General features: G+C 41.1%; 1 protein-coding gene across 6 annotated transcripts in view; it reads left to right on the plus strand.

Annotated features, from left to right (window-relative positions):
- Positions 1 to 23,339, plus strand: part of CPNE4 (copine 4) — a 341,902-nt gene that overhangs the window by 220,096 nt on the left and 98,467 nt on the right. For all 6 annotated transcript variants that reach the window (XM_075921920.2, XM_075921919.2, XM_075921921.2 and 3 more), the window contains 2 exons: positions 12,018 to 12,101; positions 16,241 to 16,330. In XM_075921920.2, the coding sequence (XP_075778035.1) occupies positions 12,018 to 12,101; positions 16,241 to 16,330 (174 nt within the window). The remainder of the gene's footprint in view (positions 1 to 12,017; positions 12,102 to 16,240; positions 16,331 to 23,339) is intronic.

The raw sequence follows: 23,339 nt of genomic DNA on the forward strand, positions 1-23,339 counted from the left end.
ACACAATCCTGAAAAGGCTTCTATAAATACATATATATGTTAGTTTACATGTGTGAGTGGCTCAATTATATCAATAGGAGTAGAGTTATGTATGTACATGGTGTTTACAGGATCAGACCATATCTGAGGAATAATAGCATATGAATTTAAACTGCCACAAAAACGTAGGTAGGCAGAATATAATGAAGAGTGCTGGAATTTGATCAGGACACAAGGGTTAATAGCATCCCTCTATTTAGCATCTTTAATGACCATAAATGATGAGTCCCATCTGGAAGATGGATTACCCCCCTCACTGGGAGTTGCTGAGTCCTCACTGAAAATTAGATAATTTATTTAGGTGCCAAAATGTAGATTTAAGAAACTAACTTTAGTCACTGCTTTTAAAAATCATTGTTTAAAATTTCAGCATTCGTGACAAGAGCATCATGGCACCTGCTCTTTCTGTTATCTTATGGCTGATCTGATTTGGCATTGAGGAGGGATAGCTCAGTGGTTTGAGCATTGGCCTGCTAAACCCAGGGTAATGAGTTCAATCCTTGAGGAGGCCATTTAGCAATTGGGGCAAATCTGTCAGGAATGATACTTAGTACTGCCATGAGGGTAGGGGACTGGACTCAATGACCTTTCAAGGTCCCTTCCAGCTCTATGAGATAACAATTATATAATATAATATATACCTAAGTAATAATATTTTAAAGAATAACGTTTCCTTGTGGGCTGAAAGATTTAATGGGGTGGAAGACTGTTCTTTTCTCAGTTCAGCCAATGATTTGGTGTATTGCCTGAGGAAAGACACTTGAAGCTTGTCAACAAGCTTGTCCAATTCAGAAAAATTAATCTGGATTAACTAAAGGTGTGAATTTAAAGTAGACTAGTTAGGAGCCTGTATTACAGCCTCCGCATGAACGCTCATTGAAAATTAAAGTGGCCTTAATTCAAAAGACGGTTAAGAATCTCAGGGATCTGAAAAAGGACTGCCCTCTGTATGCACCTATAACTGCAGGACACTGACAAGAGACTGTTCAATCATCCATCTAATAGAGAAGAAGGCCAGGGCAGCCTTGGCAAAACACAACAAAAAAGGAGATGGAAGCGAAGTGGAGAGATGAGAGTATCATCATGTTGGGGAAAAGAGAAGGCACAAGAACTGCTGGAGGAATTGGCTTCCTCATCAACAAGGAGTGGGTTTCAAATATCATCTCCGGTAAGTATCATGCATTGGAATGCTGCACCTCCAACTAAACAAGAACAGCACCCTCAAGAATATTCGGATCCCTGCTTCCACCAGCGCAAATGAAGACGACATTGTGGAAGGATTTTATTAAGCACTTGAGGAAACCCAGGCTCAACTAACCACATGTAGGATTGTGGTAGGAGATTTCAATGCCAAAGTTGGAAGAGGGAAAGAAGGTGAGAAAGTTCATTGGCTGGTATGGCATCAATGAACGGAATCCATAAGGAGAGTGATGGCAATGCTGATGGAAACTAAAGAAAGGTTCAATAGTAACACCTGGTTTAAGAAGAAGGCCAAGAGGAGATGGACATGGATAATGCCCAGTGTGAAGAATAAGAATGAGATGGACTATATTCTGATCAATAAGAAGCACATTATGCAAGACATCTCGGTAGTACCCTTATTTAATGCTGGTAATGATGATCACTTGCTCAGAACACGGCTCAACTTCAACAAAAAGGTGGAGAAGAAAGCACTACAGATGGCAAAACAGAGACAGCCATCAAAAATATTCAACAAGACGATCTTGAAAGGGAATATTTCCAAGGAAGACTGGAATTTTATAGATAACTGGAATGATGATTATAAAATCTTCACTAAGAAGTTAAAGCGAAATTAGCCAAAAAAGAAAGACCAAAAAGAGTGAAGGGAAGAATCTTGGAGGAAACATGGAACTTACTAGAGAAAATGAGGCTTATGAAGCAAAATGATGGTGAAAAACTTGAGTATACTCCCTCCTTATGAAAGCTGATAAGAAAACTAAAGGAGGACTTTAATAAACACCAAAATGAAAGTCTCTTAAAGATGGCTGAAGATCACAAAAGCCTCAAAACATGGAAAAAGGAATTGACAGTATACAGCTCAACAATAATGGCACTGAAGAACAGTCATGGAAAACCAGTACCTAACAACAATCATGCTGATTCAGACCAAAGGTCCATCAACCCCAGTATCCTGTCTTCTGACTGTGGTCAAAGGGAATGAACAGGTATTCATCAAGGGATCCACCCCCTGTCACCCTTTCCCAGCTTTTGAACAACAGTGGCTAGGGACATCATTTCTGCACATGCTGGCTAATAGCCATTAATGGACCTATCCTTGATGAATTTATCTAGCACTTTTTTGAACCCTATTAAGGTCCTGGCCTTCATTACATCCTCTGGCAATGAGTTCTACAGATTGACTGTGTGTTTGCATGAAGTAGTACATCCCTTTGTTTGTTTTAAACCTGCTATCAATTAATTTCATTTGGTGATTCCTAATTCTTATGTTACGGGAGCAAATAAATAACTTTTCCTTATTCACTCTCTCTACACCAGTCATGATTTCATAGACCTCTATCATATCTCCCCTTAGTCTCCTCTTTTCTAAGATGAAAAGTCCCAGTCTTTTTAATCTCTAATTTCTCTTCATATGGCAGTCGTTCCAAGCTTCTAATAATTTTTATTTCCATTTTCTGAACTTTTTCAAGTACTAAGATATCTTTGACAGAATTGATAGAACAGGAGTGGAAGTGGCCTGTAAAGATTTTCACAACAAATTGTCTGAGTCTCAAATAAATGTCCCAGTACCAACACTTTAACAGATTAATAAGCATGTACTGAACTCCCAGTCCTTGCCAGTGAAGTTTGACATACAGTTCACTAAATGGAGGAAGGAAAAGTCCCAGGGAAAGATGGACTTACAAACAAAATGATAAGAGCTAGAGACACAAGGCCTCTGGGAAACTGTTGTTCAGAGTTTTAGCCATTATTTGGAAATGCAGATGATGCCATCTGACTGGAAGGAGTCCAACACTATCCTGCTGTAAAAGAAAGATGATTGTGAAGATCTAAAGAACTATCATCCAGTATACCCTGTTCTCATATGTGTACAGGATGTTCACCAAAATAACAACATACTGACTCTCATGGGGTCTGGATGAGCAGCAGCGGAGAGAGTGAGCAGGCTTTCAAAGGAATTTCAGCACAATGGACCATATTTTCACTATAAACCAGCTATTGGAACCCTCAAAGGAATACGAATTCCCATTATCATAGAATCATAGAATCATAGAATAATAGGACTGGAAGGGACCTCGAGAGGTCATCGAGTCCAGCCCCCCGCCCTCAAGCCAGGATCAAGCTCCGTCTACACCATCCCTGACAGATGTCTATCTAACCTGTTCTTAAATATCTCCAGAGAGGGAGATTCCACCACCTCCCTTGGCAATTTATTCCAATATTTGACCACCCTGACAGTTAGGAATTTTTTCCTAATGTCCAATCTAAACCTCCCCTGCTGCACTTTAAGCCCATTACTCCTTGTCCTGTCCTCAGAAACCAAGAGGAACAATTTTTCGCCTTCCTCCTTGTGACACCCTTTTAGATATTTGAAAACCGCTATCATGTCCCCCCTTAATCTTCTTTTTTCCAAACTAAACAAGCCCAGTTCATGAAGCCTGGCTTCATAGGTCATGTTCTCTAGACCTTTAATCATTCTTGTCGCTCTTCTCTGGACCCTTTCCAATTTCTCCACATCTTTCTTGAAATGTGGCGCCCAGAACTGGACACAGTACTCCAGCTGAGGCCTAACTAGTGCAGAATAGAGCGGCAGAATGACTTCACGAGTTTTGCTTACAACACACCTGTTGATACAACCTAGAATCATATTTGCTTTTTTTGCAACAGCATCACACTGTTGACTCATATTCAACTTGTGGTCCACTATGACCCCTAGATCCCTTTCCGCCATGCTCCTTCCTAGACAGTCGCTTCCCATCTTGTATGTATGGAACTGATTGTTCCTTCCTAAGTGGAGCACTTTGCATTTCTCTTTATTAAACCTCATCCTGTTTACCTCTGACCATTTCTCTAACTTGCTAAGGTCATTTTGAATTATGTCCCTATCCTCCAAAGAAGTCGCAACCCCACCCAGTTTGGTATCATCTGCAAACTTAATAAGAGTACTCTCTATCCCAATATCTACATCATTGATGAAGATATTGAACAGTACGGGTCCCAAAACAGACCCTTGAGGAACTCCACTTGTTATCCCTTTCCAGCAGGATTTAGAACCGTTAACAACAACTCTCTGACTACGGTTATCCAGCCAATTATGCACCCACCTTATCGTGGCCCTATCTAAGTTATATTTGCCTAGTTTATCAATAAGAATATCATGCGAGACCGTATCAAATGCCTTACTAAAGTCTAGGTATATGACATCCACCGCTTCTCCCTTATCCACAAGGCTCGTTATCTTATCAAAGAAAGCTATCAGATTAGTTTGGCATGACTTGTTCTTCACAAACCCATGCTGGCTATTCCCTATCACTTTATTACTTTCCAAGTGTTTGCATACGATTTCCTTAATTACCTGCTCCATTATCTTCCCTGGGACAGACGTTAAACTGACCGGTCTATAATTTCCTGGGTTGTTCTTATTCCCCTTTTTATAGATGGGCACAATATTTGCCCTTTTCCAGTCTTCTGGAATCTCCCCTGTCTGCCATGATTTTTCAAAGATCATAGCTAAAGGCTCAGATACCTCCTCTATCAGCTCCTTGAGTATCCTGGGATGCATTTCATCAGGACCTGGTGACTTGCTGACATCTAACTTTCCTAAGTGATTTTTAACTTGTTCTTTGTGTATCCTATCTTCTAAACTTACCCTCTCTCTGCTTGTATTCACTACGTTAGGCACACCTCCAGACTTCTCGGTGAAGACCGAAACAAAGAAGTCATTGAGCATCTCCGCCATTTCCAAGTTCCCTGTTACTGCTTCTCCCTCCTCGCTAAGCAGTGGGCCTACCCTGTCCTTGGTCTTCCTCTTGCTTTTAATGTATTTATAAAAGGTCTTCTTGTTTCCCTTTATGCCTGTAGCTAGTTTGATCTCATTTTGTGCCTTTGCCTTTCTAATCTTGCCCCTGCATTCCCGTGTTGCTTGCCTATATTCCTCCTTTGTTAGTTGTCCTAGTTTCCATTTTTTATATGACTCCTTTTTTATTTTGAGATCATGCAAGATCTCCTTGTTAAGCCAAGCTGGTCTTTTGCCATATTTTCTATCTTTCCTACACAGCGGAATTGTTTGCTTTTGGGCCCTTAACAACGTCCCTTTGAAATACTTCCAACTCTCCTCAGTTGTTTTTCCCTTCAGTCTTGCTTCCCATGGGACCTTACCTACAAGTTCTCTGAGCTTATCAAAATCTGCCTTCCTGAAATCCATAACCTCAATTGTGCTGGTCTCCCTTCTACCTTTCCTTAAGATCATGAACTCTATTATTTCGTGATCACTGTCCCCTATACTGTCTTCCACTTTCAAGTTCTCAACTAGTTCCTCCCTATTTGTTAAAACCAAATCCAGAACAGCTTCTCCTCTGGTAGCTTTTTCAACCTTCTGAAACAGAAAGTTGTCTCCAATGCAGTCCAGAAACTTATTGGATAGCCTGTGCCTCGCTGTGTTAGTTTCCCAACATATGTCTGGATAGTTGAAGTCCCCCATCACCACCAAATCTTGGGCTTTGGATAGTTTTGTTAATTGTTTAAAAAAGGCCTCATCCATCTCTTCCACCTGGCTAGGTGGCCTGTAGTAGACTCCTAGCATGATATCACCCTCGTTTTTTACCCCTTTTAGCTTAACCCAGAGACTCTCTACACAGCTATCTCCTACGTTCATCTCCACTTCAGTCCAAGTGTGTACATTTTTAATATACAAGGCAACCCCTCCTCCCTTTTTTCCCTGTCTGTCCTTCCTGAGCAAGCCGTACCCTTCCATACCAACATTCCAATCATGCGTCCCATCCCGCCAGGTTTCTGTAATACCAATGATATCATAGTTGTATTTATTGGTTAGCAATTCCAGTTCTTCCTGCTTATTACCCATACTTCTCGCATTTGTATATAGGCATCTAAGATACTGATTTGATCTTGCCTCCCTGTTGTGCCCTGACCCTCCTTTCTCCTTGCCATGTATTGCCTTCATTGACTATGAAAAAGTGTTCAACAGCATAAAGATTAGTGCAATGTAGAAAGCTTTTGCAGTGCGGGCCATTGACATAAATTACATCAAACTATTAAAGGAAGCAAACTGCACTACAGATATAATGTTTTGGTACTCCCCTTCACATCTCAGTCAAGAACAGTGTGAAACAAGGAGAGATTTTCATTGAAAACCTTCACAGCCTACCTTGAAATGGTAATCAGGCAGAGGAATTAGAAGGGTTGAATCAGTATCAATGGAGAGCAGTATAACCATGTAAGATTTGCAGATAATATTGTGTTGATTGCCAAAAATACTAGCTAATGACAGACAATGCTGTGAGAACGCAACACAAAAAGTAGCCTTGTTGGACTGAAAATCAACTGCTACCAAACTAAGTTTATGCGATCTGATATCTTTCCAGAAGCCCAAATAACAATCAAGGGAAAACAAATAGAGGAAGTTAAGTAATATGTCTATTTGGTCCATGAAATTAATATGTGCCACAATCATGAAGGTGAACTCTAGTGAAGAAAGAAAGCAGTTTGGTGTATATTTAATTCTATTAAGTATGTCCACCAAGAAAAGAAATCAGCAAGGCAACATGACTTGAAATTATTGCCATCAATACTGTATGGCAGGGAAACATGGGTACTAATGAAGACAGAAGAGCAGCAATTGCCTGTCATGGACAGAGCAATGGAAAGAATTCTGGGAATTTCAATCCACAACTGAGCCCCCAGTGAAGTGATCAAACAGTAGAGTGGAGTGCAGGACATCAGTGTTGAGAGCAGGTATAGTAAAATACAACAGGTCAGGCATATAGTTACGCCCACTGACAATCAATGGACTGCAGCTGTCACTGAGTGGTAATCACCGGAACTAAAATGATCACTCAGCTGACCTCCATAGATATGGGAAGATTTTATTGCGAATAGACATGGCCACACAAGAATAAAGGCCAGGAAACGAGAGGAATGGAAGACATGTTGTGGTCAGAGCAATCTATACGAGGGCTGGTGGACCAATTGGTGAAGATAATCAAGGTAAATTGAAAAGTGAATTAAATCAAGACTTTACTGAATAACTGCTCACATAGAGATTCAATCTGATATAACTAATCTACTTAAATTTCATGTCTTTAGTTAATTCAGATTAACTATCCTGGATGTTCTTTTGTAGACAAGTCCTTGGAGCCGTATGTTCACTGGAATCAACATACATCCATTAACATCACTAGACATATATCCATTTGCACTGTGCAGCTAAGGATATTGCCCTAAATCTCTGAACCTTAGTTTCTCCTCGAGGGAAAGAAGAGTAACAATAATTATCCAGTTTCCTAAAGAATCTTAAAATCAATAAATAAAGGGCACTATTTGTGCAAAGTAGGATTAGTTATTTTTGCTAGTAGGCCAGAAATTTGATTACTCAACAAGTCAAATAGTTCAAACACCACAAGAAAAGTATGAGTGCCTTGATGCAACAGGGCTCTTTGTTACAGTTTATGGTCCTTTAAGCCTGGGTCAATTGCTGCCACTGTTTACCCCAAGTTTGTGAAAGTGCATGCACACTTTAACCCACACAAAACACATGATGAACATTTGCAAGTCGGAACTAGTGTACATGGCACTTTCCTAGGCATAGCAAACTGTTACGGAACATGCAATTATAGATATGCTTGAGTTGATAGTTCATGAAGGCTCAGCCTCTCATCTAGTCATGGGGACTTTGTTTTCCTCTCATGAAAATTGTTTGGAACCTACCTGTGACCCTGATGGAGCCCCTGGAATCCAGTGATGGCCACGGGCAGCCTCCCCATCTCTCAACAAAGGAAGCCTCCTAGCCCTGGCAGTCCCTGGAACCCTATAATAGAATGGGCACTGTGGAAATAACAGCCTTGCCCCAAGCTTCATTACTTATTCAAGCTAAGCTTCATAGGGCTGGGAAGGGGATGATGTGTGTGTCCTGAGACAACCCTGCTCTAGCCCACTCCTCATCTGACCTGTCCAGTCCCTATTGCCTTCTCCGATGTGCTGGGTGTGAGGATTCGGGGAGAAATAGTGTCATTGAGGTGTCTGAGCCCCTCTTTGACATGAGAGAGGTAAAGTTCCGCACGTGAATGGCTTCCTTCCTTAAGGCGACAATCTAGGAGTCAGACATGTATTACTGGCCTGCGACATCCCGTTCAAAATCAGACATGTGTTGGCTCAGTGATCCAGGCCCTGCCTGCTGGTAATAAGCTCACAACTCCAACTACGGGTGACAAACCTGACGAAGCTAAAACTCATCAAATACTACAGTGGCCTCATTTTGCAAGTGTAATGGGAACCCATGCCTCTTACAAGTGCCCTAAATATTAGGAATCACAAGACCATTCATAGAGCTATTTACAAGATGACGGTTATGGCCCAAATGGGAAAACACCACAGGCAGCTTGGATGTTGCTCATTCATGGTATGAGTATTTAGTGTTCTTTTTAAAATGCCACATGTTATTTTTTTTAAAAATCTACCTTATTTTATAATAGGAATATAGGATATAAACAGTGTGGTTTTAGCAGATTAAAAGGATCTGTTACTAATTTAATCATTGGTGGAGATTTTTTCATAAAGCTTTAGTGGAGACAGAGAATAATAGAGTAAGAACAATAAATTATCAGTTTCTCTTCAGGGTTATGGCTATAGCATCTCATACAAAACTATGAAAAAGAGCAGATATCAAAGCTTGGTCCAACTGAACAAATGAAGGTTACATTCTATAGTACTTCACCTTTGGAAGGTATAGCTACAATTTCACGTTTTATTGAAACTCAGGTAGCTCAGAAGGCAGAACTTTGTTTCAAGAGATCTAATGAAAACATTTCACAGAAGAACAGTAACTTCCAGAATTCTTATATTAGTGTCTACCTCACAGTCACCCTAACAAGCAGCTACATTCATTGAATGCTGTAATCACTTTTGAGCACTCAGGCAGACACACTGTCATTTTCCCATTCTGGGGAAGTCAGCCTAAGAAAAAAGATCCTCACAGTGTCTGAAATATAAGACAACTTCTCTTTTAGTTTTATGTTGTTCAAAGATTCTTTTATCATTGTATTTTGTTCACAGTGCAGTTATAAACCTATTTTTCTTAAAGTAACTAGTAATTTTTGACATTTTGGTGCTCAATTAAGACATCTCAGAGGCTATGTCTAGACTGCAAGCCTCTTTCGAAAGAGGCTCTTTCGAAAGATACTTTCGAAAGAGCCTCTTTCAAAAGAGAGCGTCTAGACTGCACGCGGAACTTTCGAAAGAGCAAGCCGCTTTTTCGAAAGAAAGCACCCAGTGAGTCTGGATGCTCTCTTTCAAAGAAGCCCTATTTACATTCAAGAACGCCTTCTTTCAAAAGAAGCACTTTCGAAAGAAGGCGTTCTTCCTCGTGAAATGAGGTTTACCGCCGTCGAAAGAAAAGCCGCGTTCTTTCGATTTAATTTCGAAAGAACGCGGCTGCAGTCTAGACGCAGGTGAAGTTTTTTCGGAAAAAGGCTACTTTTCCCGAAAAAACCCCTGAGTCTGGACACAGACAAAGGGGACTGATTTTTCAGAAAGTGTTTAGCATCCATGATCTGAATATCAAGTTTCCTAAAAGACTTTTCAGGTTGGGTCCAAAATTTGTAGAGCTCTGCAAATCTACAAATATCCGCTTCATATCTACAGGTATCCACATCCGTGGATGCAGATATCCGCAGCTCATTTTTGTGTATATGGATGCAGATGTGGATACAAATCTTAAATCTAGAACCATACAGATTTGCAGATATTTGCTTGATAACCACGGATATACACAGCTAAGCATGTGGATATTCACAGATCATTTTTGAAATGTAGATGCAGATGTCGATACCAATTTTGTTTCTGGACAGGGGTCTAAAATTTGAGCTAACAAAATCCTCTACTTGCTTCTGAAACTGTAAGTCATGTACTTGTGTTAAAATTAGGTAACTGCTTTTCATATTGAAAGAACATTGTGCATTATATCACTGGTGCACAGATAATGAATCATTTAACATTATTAAAAAACCTAGAGATTAAATCTTTATTGCACTATACAGCTTCCATAAAAAGGATTATTATAATGTTATTGTGAAATAAAATAAAACTGAACATGCTGTGAGACATACTGCAAGAAATGAAATGGTTGGAAAACATTAATAACTATTAAACAAAATTTGATACAACTCCTAGCAAATAAGTGTTTCTTTAGAACAAAATTTTTCTGAATTGTCATTAAGAAACTTTAATGTTGAGTGATATTTACTTCATAGATTCAGAAAGAATTGGATTTTTTTTTTTAAATCGATCCTTTCCTAGATTATTAAAATAGCATGGTTTTAAAATAATGTGTTTTGGGCACTCTGCATAGGCCAATTCTTTTAGGGTTTGGGGTTTTTTTTTCATGGTACTGAACTAGAATGAAGCAGTGTTGGATCTGTTCACTTCTTTTAATCTATTTCCAGCTTCCTTTTTCTCTTTCTTTCCCCACAAAATGTTGTTGTTCAGTTTGAATTTTTAGTACTACAGAGGATATTTTATGGGTAGGGGAGATGTTTTGCCTTGAAATTACTTTTATCAAAAACCCATAAATGGTTTTGCATTCATTATAGATTTAATAAAACTTTTTAAAATGCCTGTATTGTGGTGGCCTTGTGCTTGCAGACCCTTATCACTATATACTGTACATTCATGCCTACTCCAACGAGATTCCTCATGTGCATAAAGTTACTCACATGCCTCCATTTTTGCAGGGTCAGGGCACACATTGAATTTGTTCATTTTAAACAATAGGCCGGATCCTTATCTGTGCTCCATCCAGCTGCTTTGCACTGTGATTAGAAAGTTGGTTTAACCATCTACTTGGGGATTCCTTGGTGTAGAGGGCCAGTTGCAGGTTGCGGTTGAGAAAAAAGGGTGTATAGTTGGACTGCTGTTGTGCTCTGACAGTTGTCAGCATTAATAGCAGCCCCTTAGGGCTACAGACTGCACTTAAGTTTAGAGCAGCCCAAAAGATGCTCATCAGGGACAAAATTCAGGATGAGGGTCCAGTGAACACTTTGCAGCCCTCCTGTACAATCAGCTGCATGCAGGGCATGTGTAATGGCACAGTTGAGACTCTGGAACAAAGTGTCTAAAAAGGGTTATTTTTAATTATTAGATATTTTGGATTTGCCCATAGTTAGGGACATCCGAGAGCTTCAGTTTCCCCCTTTTCAGTTTATTGTTTAAATGCTAAGTCATGTCTTTAATACTTAGGAGGACTCTTTTCGCTAAGAATATGTCACAAAAATAGCTTGCCTGCGCTTATGTTTGTTGGCAGTAGAATTATGTCCCACCCACTGAACCTCTGTTTGGATTATCCAAATAGGACTAAATTCATCCATGGTGTAACTCCTTTGAAATTTGGTCCAGCTTGACAGATATAATAAAACTGATGAGAAATGACCAAATTCCTATTTCGAACAGAAATAAATCAGCTAGATAGGCTGCACTCAGCGGGGATCAGGTTGTGTACAAGTGGGGAAGCAATCGGTAAAAGAGAAAGTGGGCCACAATGTTACTGTAAACAATGCCCATTAACATAATTGAATAGCCAAGCTGAGACCAACAGAAGTATCATGTAAGTCCTGGCGGAATGAGGATAAAAGATAGTTGTGGGATAACAAGTGGTCTGACTGAAACAGAATTAGCATTTCTTTTTCATTATCAGGGAAGCTGAGGGATGGATACACTGGGGATACTCTTGAATGGCTCGCAAGAGTAAAGTTCTCTGAATTTTATTTTAGGATTTTTTCAGCAAATCTGATCCATTTCTTGAGATTTTTCGGATGAATGATGATGCCACCCAGCAGCTTGTTCACAGGACTGAGGTGAGTAAGGGGTTGGTTTTACTGTTCTGGGGCACAGCTGGCCAGTGTCAAGAAATAGCTTAATCTCTACCATTTCAAAGAACACTCCCAAAAACCCACACTGACTCACTGAGGTTTCTACTTACTTCTTTCCCTCCAGTCTCACAGCTACTGACTTCAGTATAGCAACTTCTGATGTGTGCTGCTGGGAGTGAAAAGGGAATGTTCTTGGAACATAAGATGCAGGCTTAATTAAATTCACAGCGTATAATTGTGTTTAATGGGGTGACACTTTCTCGGGGCACCCAGAACTATTACCCCTTTGTTACCCCTATGCCTTAGCAAATGAGAGACTTACTAGAGCTAAATGGCATGATGGTTTCCTGGCAGTGTTTACTTCTTAGGACTCTGCCAGCCTGTACTTTGTCTTGCAGGTAACACTTCACCCTAGTCCCCAAATGCCTTTGAAGAGTGTTCATCCTTCTGTCTCTGGACACACAGTCGTTACCAAGTCTGTTGCCTCTAGCGAGACAGTGTACATACTAGCTGATTTGTTTCAACTAACAATTCACATGTATGATAAAACATAGAGAGGTTGATTAACAAAGATACAGTCTCAAGTGATACTGAGTAACAGTAGTAGAAAGAGATATTATTGAGGATAAAATAAATTACAAATAAAACAAAATTGTAACATGCTTCTAGGAGACCAATCCTAACTTTAGAAGGCAAAAATATTGGTTAACTTAAGTTTCTCGCCTGAAGCAACCACCTGGTATCTCCAGGCCACTGGACCAGAACCCAATATTCATGGATACAAAAAGTGTTCTTTCCACTCCTTCAATGATGGCTTATCACAGGGTTACTTTTCCTCCTCCTTGTGGTAGTCTAGAATACCTGTGAAGTATGCTCCCAGGCAAATTTCTTCTCCCCTGTTGTTTTGGGTTTTTTTACTTTATGTGCTTATGCCATATTGTCTCTCTCATTCTCCTGTTCACTTGTTTTTTCCTATTGCCTTAATATGCAAATAAAGTTGACTTACATAATGCTTGATTATATCAGAAACCAAGGCAGACAGTCAAATCAATGTTCCCCAGGGGAGGGGAGGGAAATGTGTTTACCTGCCTTGCCTGCTTAACTAATTTAAACATGTTTGTAGTACATTCATATAGCTGCTTGAATAACACCTCTACATACATTTGAAAATGCTTATAATGAGCAGTCTAATATAAGCTTTCATTTGACACACTATGACAGCACTGTGTGGCTATGTCTACTCTGCACTGTAGTTCAAAATAAGATATGCAATTTGAGTTACGCAAATTGCATAGCTTATTTCTATCTTATTTCAAAATAGCTTATTTCGTAATTTGGCGCTATTCTGAAATGTCCCTTACTACTTGTAGAATGAGGTTTATTGGGATGTCAGAATAGTGAGCCCAAAATAATGGGCTTGCTGTTAAGATGTGGGATAGCTATTTGGGGATACTTCGGTATCCCAAAATAGTGTTGCCGTGTAGATGTTTCCTGTGAAATATAGTGAGTTTGTCAGGCCTGACAGGAGTTACTGACAAAGAGCTGTGAATCCCTGATGGGCCAATGTGTCACAAATGGTCATTATTTCTAAAGAGCTGCTATGACACTGAGACAGGCTACAAACAATACCATGTTTTCTCCACAGTCACATTAAACAATCATGGGATCCCTTGTGACTGTTCTTTCTCTCTGTGGCTGATTATTGCACAATGAGTATATGAAGTGATGTTTCCCTCATTTGTTATTGAGCTGCTTCTCCTGCCTGTTTCATTGGAGTCCTGTGTCATGATGTCACTATTGCTTCCATGGCAATGAACTGTGGTACCACAAATAAAGGCCCAGATTGTGGCCCTACATTTATACACAGGTTATATCAACAGACAGGTGTTCCTTGATGTAATGGATCCAACAATCATTCTGCTAGGGAGTTGGGGTGAGGGTATGGGCAGCACAAGGGCCCAACATTGATACATAGGCTCTCGTATCCTATGCTGTCATGGGTGGGGAGGGTGGTTATCAAAGGAGAAGGCAGTCAGTATCACTTGGTGATGAAAAAGCAGCCATTCAGGGTCTTCTACAGATCCTGAATCTGCCATATTTGGTTGCTGAATGATGCTGTTAGAACAAAACTTTTGAATGAGGCCATTTTAATCCACCTTTTTCAGAAACTTTCATCCCATCTTCTCCTAATGGCCTTCTACCTTGTGGTCATGTCAACGTCTACTCTTCAGTAGCTTGTGAACTGTAACCATGCTAGTCTCCCCTCTTTCCCAGGTGTCATGTGTACCTACCTGCCCACAACAGCACAGTGAGGCACAGGTTGCTTTCACTCAGTTTTCATACTTGTTTTAAAACTGAAGCAAAATGTTTCAGATTCTTCTTGTTAAAGCTCACAAAGCGATTTTACAGTCACACTCAATGGGTTGGACCTGTCAGATTGAAGTTGCTACTTCCATGAATAAGTTGAAGGTTGTGAAGTGGCAGGGCATTGCTCCATAAATTCATAGTTCTTAAGCCAAAAAGGGCCTTATGATCATCTAGTCTGACCTCTGGCATAACACAACTAATAAACTTCATCAAGCAATTCCTTCATCAAGCCCATAACTTCTGGCTAAATTTGATTTTAAAACAGAATAAAAGAGACTCCACCAAATTCCAATGGTAAATTGTTCTAACCAGTAATTCCTATTAGAGTTTAAAAAATATGCTTCTTAATTCTAGTTTGAACAGATCTGGAGTCCAGACTCTTGAAATGCTGTTGTGTGCTAGATTAAAGCACCGTCTATTTATCAGAAATAGTCTCCCTGTACAGACACTTACGGATCATGATCAAGTTAACCTTTTCTTTGATGCAGACACAGTAGTTTCCACCACTGGTACCTTGACTTGAACACAGTCATGAGCAGCAGGTAATGTAGGCAAGGGAAGGCATTGCCTTCCCAAAACTTCCTGTACTGTCTAGCTGCCCAGGAGGGGCTGGAGCCACGCCGTGCTGTGTGACAGCCCCAGCCGGGGTTGGGCAGGGTGTGGCTGGGGGAGGGAGGTTGTTGAAGGGGCATGGTCTCAGGGGGTAGGGGTGTGGCTTCTGGTGGAAGGGGCAGGGCTTCAGCTTGCCTTCCCTAGCTGAGCCTTCACCTGCCACCCATGAACATGGTCCCATGGCATATAGGCAGGCCTGGCCTTAGGGCAAAGTGAGCAAGGCGGCTTGCCTTGGGCCTCACACCTTCAGGGCCCCATGCTGTTCGGTGCCTGCTCGCCCTGCTGCTCATTCGCTGCACCCGGCCACAGGGTGCAGCCAACCACAACATGCTGCCTTGGACCCCACAAACTCTTTGGCCGGGCCTGCACGCAGGGGCCTTGGTCCCTGAGTGAGCTAGCAGCATCTTTTCACAGTGGTCCTACAAAGACTTTGCTATCTTCAGGGCTTGTTGGAAGGGTGGGGGGCAGGATATGTTTCTGTGTGACTAACTGCTGAGCAGTTGTCAGCATGTCAATGAACAGTATTTGTCTGCAGTGTTCCCTCTAACTTTTTCCATCCACATGTGGAAGAAATGTTGTTATGTGCACCCAGGCATTTGCAGATGTGCACTGTCAGTAGCAACACATACTGCCAGTTGTGGGCACTTTGCTAATCAGCTGGGTGGCATCTGAATCGTTCCTGTGTGGCTGCCCAAGTGCTCAGCTTACAGGAAACCTCTGTTGTGTGATGTAAAAGTTCTTTAAATTTCAAACATTTTCAAGGGCTTTAACACATTGGGGTTTTAGTTAGTGCAGGCTGTTACTTTTAAAGGGTTTCCTCCAAAGCCCACTGAAATCAATCAGAAGACCCTTGTGGACTTCATTGGGCTTTAGATCAGGGCCTAAATCTCTCTTGTTGCCATCCAAGCATAACGGTACACATAGAAAAGATGACATTTCCTTGTCCAGTGGATTGCTGCAATAACATTGCCAACAATATGGTGCACTTAATTTGATGGATTAAAGGTTTACTTTCTGCGTGTTTCCCCCTTTTCTGATTAGCATACCTCATTGAAAGTCTTAATTATTGTTCAGCATTCTATTTTGAAACATGCCAATGTTAATCATTTCCCTTTCTTTCTTTCTTTCTTTCTTTTCATTCTCAGGTTGTGATGAATAACTTAAATCCAGCCTGGAAAGCATTTAAAGTGTCTGTAAATTCTCTGTGCAGTGGAGATGAGGACCGCAGACTCAAGGTCAGAGGCCTGTCTGTACCATGGAGTACTTTTCCTTCTAGAAAAATCAAACTTTGCTTCCAGTTTTCAGTAAAAGATTGCAACTTCCCAATGTCTTCTCCTTTGACACTTGTGCTGGTCACACAGGTTGGTTATGATTATTCAAATCAAATTAGAGATGCACAGCCATGATAATCCAAGTTCAGCTAATTGCCACTTCTGACAATGTCAGTTCCCTCAGGGAAACTTCACTTAAGTCAATAGACTTGCAGTGGTTCGTATAGTAACTTGAAAAAGAAGGTGGATGTGTATGCTGTTCAGTTTATACATGCTGCTGGAAAATTTATAACTAGAATTCTTCATCTAATATAAATATATTTGAATAAGAAAGCCAGCATCTAATCACTGCTTACTCACTCCCACATATGACCAATCTTTGCTTAAAAGGGGAACTTATATACTAATACAGTTGTCAATATACACAAACTGAGATGGTCAAAAAGGAATAGGTGATGTTGTAGTACTGCACATATGGTCCATTGGAAGCCTTACATGCTTGGGGTGGGGAAGTTTATTTGCCTCTTGATGCTTCTGGTTAATCAAGGCACAGACCATGTTAGCATGTCTTCCAATCAGATTGCTCTTAGCATTCTGCAAAACATTAGGGGAATTCCAAGATTATGAAGGATAACAGTGAAGAATCTACTCCTTCTACTTTGCTAATTAATTCTGTAGATCTGTTAGGAATAATGCCTACAGTGGGTAAGTGACTGGATTTTGGAAAGGCTTTGTGAAGATATTAGGACTATGTTGCTGCTTGAGACATTGGATGTGAGTTGAAAGTTCCCTTCTCTCTCTTTCTTTGTCTGGTGTTGTGCTTCTTAGCCTAACAGTTTGCTTGATGCTGGATTCCTATTTGCTTTCAAATGACATGTACAACTGTGCTCTGCACATTGTGATTTCTCAGAGTTGTGTCACACATCGAGCTCTCTGAAATCTATGTTTAGCCATTTAAATGGCAAGGTAGGTTCACAGTATCCCTTGAGTTTTTTGGGAGCTTGTTGGCTACTAACTTTTTTCTTTAAAAATATAAGGGGCCTGGTTCTCTGTAGTCTTGCATCTTGCATCATTTACCCTTGTGCAGGGTGGGAATAAAATTCTGCCCTTCTTGTTGTTACTTTTTATACCCCATTTTCCTTCACGTTGCATAGATGTGTATGGCTATGCAAGGTACAAGGCAAAGGAGAATCAGTATATTGCCACTCAGTAATGGCCTCTGTTATGGTGATTCAACAAGGTCTTCTCTAGAAACTCAGTGGCAACCACTTCCTTTGTGATGCTGCAAGGTGCTCAGCACGATGGCCTTGATCTAGAAATTGCTTCAGAGCATGATTAACTTTAAATCTGTGACTATTCCTGTAAAGTCAATGGAGCTGCATCAATTTACACCAGCAGAGAACTTGTTCCAGAACTGGGATATGAAACTTGGCAATATTTCTTTCATAATACAGAAGTAATATGCTCCCCTACAAACCCGTTCTCAAATTTAAAATTAACCTGTTTTGATTTTGATATTGTTAAAGGATGTTCCTTTGTTTCCTATTGTTATTGATCTAGAGATAAATATGCACACACACACACCGCACGCAAACAGATGAAATTTTAAAAATTATATAAAATCTCTCCTTTGTCCAAAATGATGTGTGTTTATATTTTAATTGGGTTTAGTTGTTGTTGGAGTTACATTTTCTCCACTATGAAATAAGGTCTAATAATGGTAAAAATGAGTTTCTATTCATCTCCTGAAGCTCATTTCCTTCTCTGTCCTTGAGCCCCAATCTCAGAGCTTTCTGCTATTTTGGTATCCGTATCAGAAGCTGTGCATTCCCCAGAGACAATTGACTTTTGTCGTTATTAATTTACTGTGTACTCCAAAATGTGTATGCCGTATAAATAAATAGAAACCCTGGTCTCTCTCCTAAAGACCTTTCCATCCGAGCATTCAGGAGACAGATGGGTTGAGGGGAAAGGTTAAGGAAAAATGGTGACAAGGACACATAGAGTAACTTATGTTTGTGCATTTATTATGGTGTTTGTGACTAATTATCTTAATAATAATGATGGTCTGAAAGGGCTATAGCGATGCAGCTGTGATGATGTTCCCCATATCAGTAGGTTGGTAAATGCTAGTGGTTGCTTTATGAGTTTTTGTTCATTATTGGGGGTTAGCATGCTGGGCAACAGTGACAAGGGGGAGGAATGAGTTCTGGGTCAAAGGAGCCAGGACAGCAAGGAAGAGAATACAGAAGGTAGCAAAGCAGAGGAGAGGAGAGGACAAGGTGGGTGGAGGTAAGGGAGAGTGAGGAGAACAATGGGGTAAGATTATGACATCAGAAGTGATAGACTTAGACGGTGAAAATGAGAAAAAATCAGAAGTTACTCTGGGTAGCATCAGGAAGCTGGGGTCATAATGGATCTGTGCCTCTGCTCCTAAAGTTCTCCAGAGGTCAAACCAGTTGAGTTTGAGCAAATACTTATGGGGACACTTTGGGACAGTAACAGAGCTGAATTGATGAAACAGAATAAGCAGTGGAGAAGAACTGCCTCTGATTTAAACACTTGTAAGAAAAAGTGTATTCACTAAAGAAGCTTTCTGATGCAAATGAAGAAATATGTGGAGGAGTTGTTTACTTTAGCTTGTGTGGGATGGCAGTAATGTGAAGAGTCAGAACAATTAATCTATTGTCTTTGTGGGTTGCATTTTGTAATAATAGATTAAATATCCATGAATTAGTTACCTAAATACCAAAAGAACTGATTTTTCAAACTCAGGCCAGAGGACCAAGTACTCCATATTATACACAATATAGAGCATCAAAAAGAGAAGCGGGAGTTATCCAGGGGTGGCCAAAAGGTGACTTGAAGGATAATTGAAGTCAATGGGCAATTGAGGGGCTCAGCACCTGCGAAAATGAGAGTACTTATTTAGGTCCCAGATTTAGACTTAGATTTAAATATTGCATCCAGATAAGAAAATTATAGCCTAGATGTTCTGCCTTGTGTAAGAAGATATAATAGGATATACATCCCTGTTCCCAGGCCTTGATTCAGAAAGCACATAAACACCTGCATAACTCCAAATAACTATAATAGAGATGCTTAGATACACAAGCTTAAAAGTTTGGCATCTTTATGTGCTTTGCTGAATTGGTGTCCTAATGTTGAAATATTAGAGAGGTTCTATTGTGTAAATCTTGGGAGAAGCTTCCGGACGTCCTTTCTCTAGAGAGGCCCACACAAGGCTCATTTTATGACTTCTTGGTATGTGAAGCTCATGTGAGGATCTGCCCTCTGTCACTTCCACCTATAGTTGCATATTCCATTATCATACTTTCCATCTTCCTCCTCTTTCTTTCCTTCTTCCTTTCCTTTCCATAGTTCTCATGTCAATCAGTGGAATAAGATGAACTTGCATGTGAGGGAATGTCTACACTAGCCCCCTAGTTCGAACTAGGGAGGCTAATGAGGGCGACCGAAATTACAAATGAAACGTGGGATTTAAATATCCCATGCTTCATTAGCATGTTCCCGGGCGGTTGCCATTTTGGAAATTGACTAGCCCAGAAGTTAAACCTCATGGAACTGGTAATTCGAAGTAAGGGGTTTATTTCGGAATCGCCCTTCTCTGCTGTGTGTAGACATGGGCAGTTCTTCCGGGCTAGTCAATTTCCAAAATGGCGACCACCCAGGAACATGCTAATAAAGCGCGGGATATTTAAATCCCGCACTTCATTTGCAATTTCAGTCGCCCTCATTAGCCTCCCTAGTTCAAACTAGGGGGCTAGTGTAGACATACACTAAGAGATTTAAACATTTAGGCTAAGGCTGGACTACAAGCCTCTTTCAAAAGAGGCTTTTTCGGAAGAATCTTTCGAAAAAGCTTTTTTCAAAAGAGAGAGTCTAGACAGCAACCAGTATTTTTGAAAAGAGAGCAGCTTTTTCAAAAGAGAGCAGCCAGGCAGTCTGGATGCTCCCTTTTGACAAAGCACTGTTTGCATTCAATAACTCCTTTTTTCGAAAGAACACTTTCGAAAAAAGGTGTTATTGCTCATAAAACAAAGTCGACAGAACGCAGCAGTTTTGTCGACAGCGGTAAACCACATTTTACGAGGAATAACGCCTTTTTTGAAAGTACTCTTTTGAAAAAAGGCGCTATTGCATGGAAACTGTGCTTTTTCAAATGAGAGCATCTAGATTCTGTTTCGAAAAAGTGGCTTCTTTTTCAACAGTACTGACTGTAGTCTAGAGCAGTGGTCCCCAACGTGGTGCCCGCGGGCGCCATGGCGCCCGCCGGGGCATTTGTATGCGCCCGCCGACAACCCGGGCTGGCCCCGCCCCCCGGCGCGCGGCACACTGGAGGTGCCGGCCCCAGGCGCGCGACACTCACTGGCGCCTGGTGCGCGGCGCTCGGGCGGCCTCAGCCAGCCCCAGGCGCGCAGCACGGGCGGCGGCGCAAGCCACGGGCCCACGGCACAAGGGGCTTGGGCGGCCCCGGCCCTGGCGTGCCCCAGGACGCGTGGCCCCGCCCCCGGGTGCCCGGCGCGTGAGTGGCCCCGCCCCCGGGCGCCCGGGAGCCCATAAAGGTTGGGGACCACTGGTCTAGAGGCTCTTTTTCAACAGAGGCTTTGTTGACAGTATCTGTCGACAAAGCCTCTGTCGAAAAAGGCATGCAGTCTAGACACAGCCCATGTGAGGAGTGGGTGAGGCAGGCTGATCCGGAAGAGTGGGCGGCTGAGTTTCCTGGGGGTTGAAGAAGAGAGAGAATGTGTGTGTGGGTGGGGGGGCTTCCCTCTGTGTCAGTCTGGCTAGGGTTTGGAGCAACCCTACTGACTGGGTGTGTGTTAGCGTGGAACAGGCTTGGGGTCCCCTCCCTTTTTCTTACCTTGAGGGTAATGTGTGATTGTTGTCATTTGCGGATTCAATCAGACTCTTAAACTCAGAAGAAACTCAGTGGGAAAAAGCTCTTCCCCATTTCCCCACCCCCTGTGCAATGCTTCACCCCTGCTGTTCTGGCTTGGTAGAATGCACTTTTTATTTTTAATAACTTTGTATAATATATGTTTTGAAGCTTTTTGTCCTTTTATAATTTTCACAGTTGTGGGAAATTATGGGGAGGAGGCCAGATAATTTTGTAATGATAGGAGAAGTTGAGAGTCAAGAAGTTCAAGCTTGACAGCTGTTAAAATACAGAGAGACAAGTTAGGGGAGGTAATATCTTTTTTGATTTTGGACCAGATTTGGTTGTTGAAAGATTAGCCCTTCTGAGCTCCACAAACCTAGACAAGAGGTCTCTGTAGTTGCAAAGATTGTCTCTTTCATCAACCATATTTAGTCCAATTAAAGATATTACTTCACTCAACTTGTGGCTCTCATCCTGGTACCAACATGACTCCAAGAAAAGAGCAAAACCCACTAAATGTCAATGTCATATGTCAAGATGTACAAAATAAATATTCTAATACCCAATATGATTTGTTGATTTAACTATTCATTCAATCATCCCTTTGCAACAAGCCCAAATCAGAAGTTTATATCACTGAATTTAACTCTAACCAGTTCTCAAGTAGCATTTTTCTTGCTTTCCTGATCTGTAAATAATTTAGTTATAACTGATGGCAATATTTCAGGATTTGTGTGTACTGTGAAATCAACAACTAAGTTATTTGCCAAAAAAAAAAAAAAAATCCTAGAGATTTTTAATCCTAGAGGTGCCTAAATATTCTCTGGAATCACAGTTAAAGTGGCCCTCACCCCTACATCTGATATGGCAGCCCTGGTGAGTCAGAAGTGGCCAGAGGGCTGCAGCAGGGCCATGGGCTTAGGCAAAATGCAGCCCCCATCTGACAGCATGGAGCTCGCCTTAAGCTGCAGGCCAAGCACCAAGCAAAAGGAGCAAGTCTAGCTGAGGCAAGGGAGCTGCCAGGGCTTCTGCAGAACAGCTCAAAATGTGGAGGAAGAACCCACTGAAGTGTGAGAGTGACACACTGAGATTTTTCACTCACTGTTTCATTTCACAATCTGATGCCATTCAAAAATAGAAGTGTGCCTTCTGTGCCTCACATCTTAAGGTAAATATTTAATCTAACATAATCTATTCCCCATGTAGCTCTTAAAAAAAGCTTGGCCAAGAAGCACTGATAATGACAATTCCCTTTGCAAGGGGCAGAGACAATAGCAGGCCCTGCACCCAGGGGAACACAGGACTGAGCAGCTTCCTTCGTGTGCCCCAAGGACGTGCCTTTTCCCTTAACCTCCTGAGACTCCAGTTCCACCCAGACCCTGGAGAATGCTGTGGCTCACAATCTTGCCTGTCACAAGCAATGTCACGGTTTGCAGCAGCAAAGACACACAGTGCTGCCTCCTGAATCTTAGCATCCTGCTGAACAACATTTTGTATTTGTTCTTATTTGTTAGTTTAGTGTTTAGTTTAATGTTTAGCTTTTTAACACTTTATTTCTTTAATACAGTTGAATCAAATTTTGTGTCAATATTTGAGTGAATTTATGAAAACTTTTGAAATTACCAATTTATTTCTGAAATTTTTACTAATACTACCACATACTTAAACCCAAGGGGCGCCAAAATACAAGTTCACCCGGGGCACCATTTTCCCTAAAGCCGGCCCTGATCAGAGAATTATCCACAATGACACTAAAATATCTTTCTTAAGTGGCAACATCTTATTTAAACACTTGGGATTATGTTTTCCAAAGTACATTACTTTGCATTTATCAATATTGAATTTCAGTTGCCATTTAGTTGCCCAGTCACCCAAACTTGTGAGAGCCTTTTGTAGCTCTTCGCAATCTGGTTCAGACTGAGTAGTTTTGTATCATCTGCAAATTTTGCCACCTCACTGTTTGCTCCTTTTCAAGGTCATTTATGAATATGTTGAATAGGATTGATCCTAGTAAAGACCTGTAGGAGACAGCACTAGCCATTTTTTCTTTCCCTTTGTTCCCTATCTTCT

This window comes from Pelodiscus sinensis, chromosome 2, assembly GCF_052426305.1.
Source record: "Pelodiscus sinensis isolate ZL-2025 chromosome 2, ASM5242630v1, whole genome shotgun sequence".
Classification (NCBI taxonomy): Eukaryota; Metazoa; Chordata; order Testudines; family Trionychidae; genus Pelodiscus; species Pelodiscus sinensis.